At 57.6% G+C, this 4895-nt stretch overlaps 1 protein-coding gene across 1 annotated transcript in view; it reads right to left on the bottom strand.

The window, feature by feature from the left end:
• Positions 1-4895, bottom strand: part of GRIN2D (glutamate ionotropic receptor NMDA type subunit 2D) — a 35519-nt gene that overhangs the window by 18822 nt on the left and 11802 nt on the right. Inside the window, exons 6-9 of the mRNA XM_077747172.1 lie at positions 4513-4666; positions 1921-2046; positions 1497-1726; positions 45-205 (exon numbers count right to left, since the gene is read on the bottom strand). Coding sequence (XP_077603298.1) covers positions 45-205; positions 1497-1726; positions 1921-2046; positions 4513-4666 — 671 coding nt within the window. The remainder of the gene's footprint in view (positions 1-44; positions 206-1496; positions 1727-1920; positions 2047-4512; positions 4667-4895) is intronic.

Here is a 4895-nt window from a genome sequence, read left to right on the forward strand (position 1 = left end):
CCCAGCCCCCTGCCCCCCGCCCCCCAGCCCGAGTCTGCGCTGACCCTGCCTTGAGCTGAGTGAGCGCTTCCTCTACGCGGGGCTGGTTGTAGCGCACCATGTAGCTATGCATGTCCGGGTAGTTGCTGCGGATATTCTTCTCCGTGGACCCGTTGGGCACCGTCCCAAACTTCAGGGGCGGGTACTGCTCCTGAGGCCGCTGGAACTGGGGCAGAATGGGAAGTTATTAGGGCGCCCCCCTGGGGCCATCTGGGTCAAGGACATCCTTGACCCAGATGCTCTGTTCTGGGGGACACCTGCCGTCTGGCAGGCGCCCCAGCCCACAAGTGTTTCTCCAGCTTGCTCACCATGACCCTTTTCTATTCCAACCCGGCAGATACATCTGCAGATATCCACACACATGCGTGCATATGGATACACACAGATACGCACACATAATCAGGAGTAATATTGCAATCTTTTAACAGCCAGCATGGTCCAGTCAGAAGAGACACTGGCTCCAGCGTTTGAGAAGGGCCCCAGAGGCCCCTGACTTGCCAGGCATTAACCCTTAACTTGCTGGGTCTGGGGAGGTCCCAGGGCTTGGCACATCGGGGACTGGAGGCAGTTGCCATGGGGACTAGTTTGCTGAGAGAGTTCACTCTCTTAACAACAGACACAGCTATATAAGTGTGTGTCACCTCAACGTCATGTGTCTATATGACCAAAACAAAGACGCTAACATATTTTGTATTCTAAAAAAACAATTAAAAATGCTTGCTGCAGTCCACTGAACTGATTTCTCAGTCTTCTGATAGGTCACCATACCCAGCTAACCACTTTAGTCTCCAAAGGGTGCTCAGCCAGTCCCCAAACAAACCGTGATTTGCGATGAGGTTAAGGTTAAGTATGGACATTGTGAGAGGGAGCACTTAAAGCAATCTTTTTTGGTGGGGGGGGATTTTATTTATTTATTTATTTTGAGAGTAAGACTCCACACCCAACGCGGGGCTCAAACTCACGACCCCGAGATCAAGAGTCGCACGCTCTGCCGACTGAGCCCGCCAGGTGGCACGCACTCAGAGCGACGTGACAGAATAATTTTATGTCTGTTGAAAACTAAATAAAAATAAGGGGTTTGAACGTGGCGGGTCTTGGTTTTTCCATTTTGCATTTCTTTTCTCCTAATTCGTTTCCATTGTGTCTTACGAAAACATTGATCTCCACTGGAAAAGGTCACAGATTAGCCCTTCGTCACAGTTTAAGAGAGGCACTGGTCTAGAATATCCCATTTGGCACTGCTGGCCCCCCTCCCCCCAGAACATTTGGGGACACTCTCTCCTCCTGGGAATATTTAAATAGAAACATAACCTTTCTCTTCCAGAACATTCTCTTCTACCATTTCGGAACTCTCTCTGGGAAAAGACTCCCAGGAATTCTCTTCTGACCTCCCAAGGGACAAACTCTGACCTGACGTCCCATCCCAGCCACCTCCCCCTCTCTCTGAACAAACACACCTTTCGGTCACTGAGCCCAGACACGGTGTCCACGTACTCCTCCTGGATCATGAAGGCGGCCAGGTTGGCTGTGTAGCTGGCGAGGAAGATGACGGCGAAGAAGGCCCACACCAGCACCATGATTTTGCTGGTGGTCCCCCGGGGGTTCTCCACGGGCACCGAGTTATTGAACACCAGGGCCCAGAGCAGCCAGATGGATTTCCCAATGGTGAAGGTTGAGCCTCCAGGGCCTGCAGGGGGCCGGGAGGGGGACATGGACCCCAAATCCCTTCTACTCCATGAGGGAGCAGAAAGAACTACAATTCCCAGCGGCCCCCAAGGCCTCGGCACCTCGAGGCCACTACTCTACCCCAGGGGCTGCTGGGAAATGTAGTTCTATCTGTGGTCCGGGTGCTCTTGAGTGTGATGGAGGAAGGGGACTCACGCTTGCCCGTGGCCAGGCTGCGGTTGTAGCCGACGGGGCTGAGGTACTCGAAGATGAAAACGGTGACGGCGACCACAGTGAGGCACATGACGAACATCATCACCCACACGGCAGGGCTGTAGGGCTCTGGGGGCAAAGGGGTGTGGGGTCACGACTCGGCCGAGCAAAGGATTGGGGGGCCACAGACACGAGAACAGGGTGCACCACAAATCTGACCCTGTCCACCTCTGTCCCCTTCCCAGCCTCTCCATCTCAGGGACAGTCTCAATGCCCAGCCAGACCCCTGGGAGACAATCTCTCTCAAAGACCGCCAACTCCACCATTTCTGTGGTTTCGATCATCCAACATAAACGGTCTCCTACATGTTTCCTGAGCCCCAGACGCGAGTCTCCACCTGGCCATTCATCATGTCCCGCGCTGAGGCCCGTACCCACGCCCAGGCTCCCCATCTTGGGAGCCCCACCATCCATCCAGCCCCAGTCTAACCCCGGCGCTTGCCAGCTTCACCCCCTCCCCTCCAGCCCCCTCCTCAGCCACNAGGCAAAGGGGTGTGGGGTCACGACTCAGCCAAGCAAAGGATTGGGGGGCCACAGACACGAGAACAGGGTGCACCACAAATCTGNCCTCCCCCCCGACTCCTGCCCCCCAGCTCAGCCTCCCTCTCCATTCTCTCAGCCAGCTGGGTCAGGCCTTATCCTCTCCCCTGAACCATCTCCCCTGTGTCCTCTCTCCAGTCACCCCCCCCACAGCCCTAGAGGCTCCTTCCGCACCCAGAGATGACCTGGCGCCCCCCCTCTGCTCATAGCCCTCTGTGGCTCCCCAGCGCTTCCATGACCAAGTCACCGCCTCTCAACCGTGCTTCCACCCTCCTCTCCAGCCTGATCACTCTCTCAAGAACCCAGTGCTCTAACCAGCCAGAACTCACAGTTCCAGAATGAGCCTCACCCTCTCTGCCTTGCCTCCACCGCTCCCCTGCAAGGGGCGCCAGCCTGACCTACCGGAGGAGGAGCCGTCTCCTTCTCACACCGCCTCCTTCTCACACCGCCTCCGGGAGTTTTCACGGACAATAAACCCAAATCACCACTTCCTCGAGACTCTGACCAGGTGATCTGACCTCCCCGGGGCCCAGCGCGAGCGGCCAGCCCTGCCCCTGTCACAGCAGGGTCACCACCCAGACTGTCACTGCGGCATCTTGTTGCCTCCGCTGGGCAACGTGGCAGGGCACAAATACGACCTTGTCACTTCCCTGCTGACGGCAGGGGCCCCGTGTGCGTCCCAGGGTGCGCCTGCAGAGACCTTGGTGCAAAGAGAAGGCCACGGAGATGTTGTTGGGAGAAATAAACAGAAACGAAACACAAAGGAAGGGATGCACCGTCTTCCAGCCCTTCCGCTCCCAGGAGCTGTCCCCGGACTTCAGAGAGCAAGAGGGAACTGACGCGCCCTGCCGCCCTTGACCTGATGTGCGCTGCTCCTGCCCTTGTCTGCAAGTTCAGTCAGCAAGACAGTGGCCCGGTCCTCCTCAAGGCCACCAGCCCGCTGGGTGTCGACTTCCTAATCACATCCCAGGCCTGGTTACTCACCTCGCCCTCACTGTCATCTTCTTATCCCACACCCGCCACCTCTCTGCAGGAACCTCTGCCTTCTCGGGGCCCTCCCGCCTCCACAGGGCCTCCGGTGGGCTATTTTATAAGCCTAGATCTGATCATAGACCCCCCTCCCCCACCACCTAGAGTTAAGACCTTGGCCGTCGCACTAGGAGTGAAACCCCACTCTCCTACCAGAGCCACCAGGGCCCTGGATCATCCACTCTGTTCGCTCTCCATCCCCGCCTCTCACGTCCCCGCGATCAGTCAGTCACTCACTACCGCCTCTGGCCGTACGGACGTCCCTCCATTTCCCAAACGGTCCACACGCAATCCCACCTCCGGGGTCCTTGCCCGCTGCTCCCTCTGCCCAGAACGGTTCTCCAGCCAGATCTCCGCAGCACTGAGTCACCTCCCTGGAGGGGCTCTCCTGCCCTCCCCGGACAGCACCCATCCTGTACCTCTCCAACTCTTCCCCCGGCTTAGTTTCTCATACTCTTCATCACCACCTGCAGTGATTCTGTCCCATGTGTCCCTTTCAGAGAGTATTTTCTGTCTTCTCTATGTGGCCGCGAGCTCTTTGACGACAGGCATTTGCGTGCAGCCCAGAGCCCGACACATGATAGGTGCTCAGTGACCACTGGTAAGTGAATCGAGCACTTACCAGGTACCATTACCAAGCTCATCTCCTACACAGGGGAAGACCTGGGGTTTGTGGGGCCTGAAGCATATATAATTTGGAGGCGTGTCTTTAAGGAAAAAGCATACAAAATTATAAATACAAGAATACAAGGTACAGGGCCTTGAAGAGAACGTGCCAGAGAAGGTTCCTGAAGCTCCAGTGTCCTGGGCCTCACTGTAAAACGGCTTCTCCCGTTTTACAGATTGGGAAACCGAAGCTGGGAAGCGATGCCACTCGGCCGGTCACACTGCGGGGGGCAGGCAATACCAGAATGGGACCTGGGCACGCAGCTGCCCCCGTGCTGCCGTCCCAGGGCCCCGGGCTCACCGAGGAAGGCCGAGGGGGACACGGTGCCGTTGCTGCGCGCCACCATGACGCTGATGCCCGTCTCCACGAAGGGGACAGAGAAGTCCACGATCTCGGAGCGCTCCTCATTGATGGTGAGGGAGCCGATGGCCATGTCTGCGCGCTGGTAGAACACCTGGGGTGAGGGCGAGGAAGGGGGTGAAGGAACCTGGCTGGCTCTAGCACACAGAGGAGGATGGTGGGCAAGACCGGCCCCAGGGGACCAGTGACAGGGTGAGAGAGAGGGTTGGGGGGTGGCGGGTGCTTGAGGGGGACGCAGAGCGGGGCAGGGAAGGCGGAGATGACAATCGGGGAACAAGAGCGGGAAGGCCACGTGATGCTCCCAGGACGCGCTCGCTGGATTT

This window comes from Crocuta crocuta, unplaced genomic scaffold (assembly GCF_008692635.1).
Source record: "Crocuta crocuta isolate KB4526 unplaced genomic scaffold, BGI_CrCroc_1.0 scaffold334, whole genome shotgun sequence".
Classification (NCBI taxonomy): domain Eukaryota; kingdom Metazoa; phylum Chordata; class Mammalia; order Carnivora; family Hyaenidae; genus Crocuta; species Crocuta crocuta.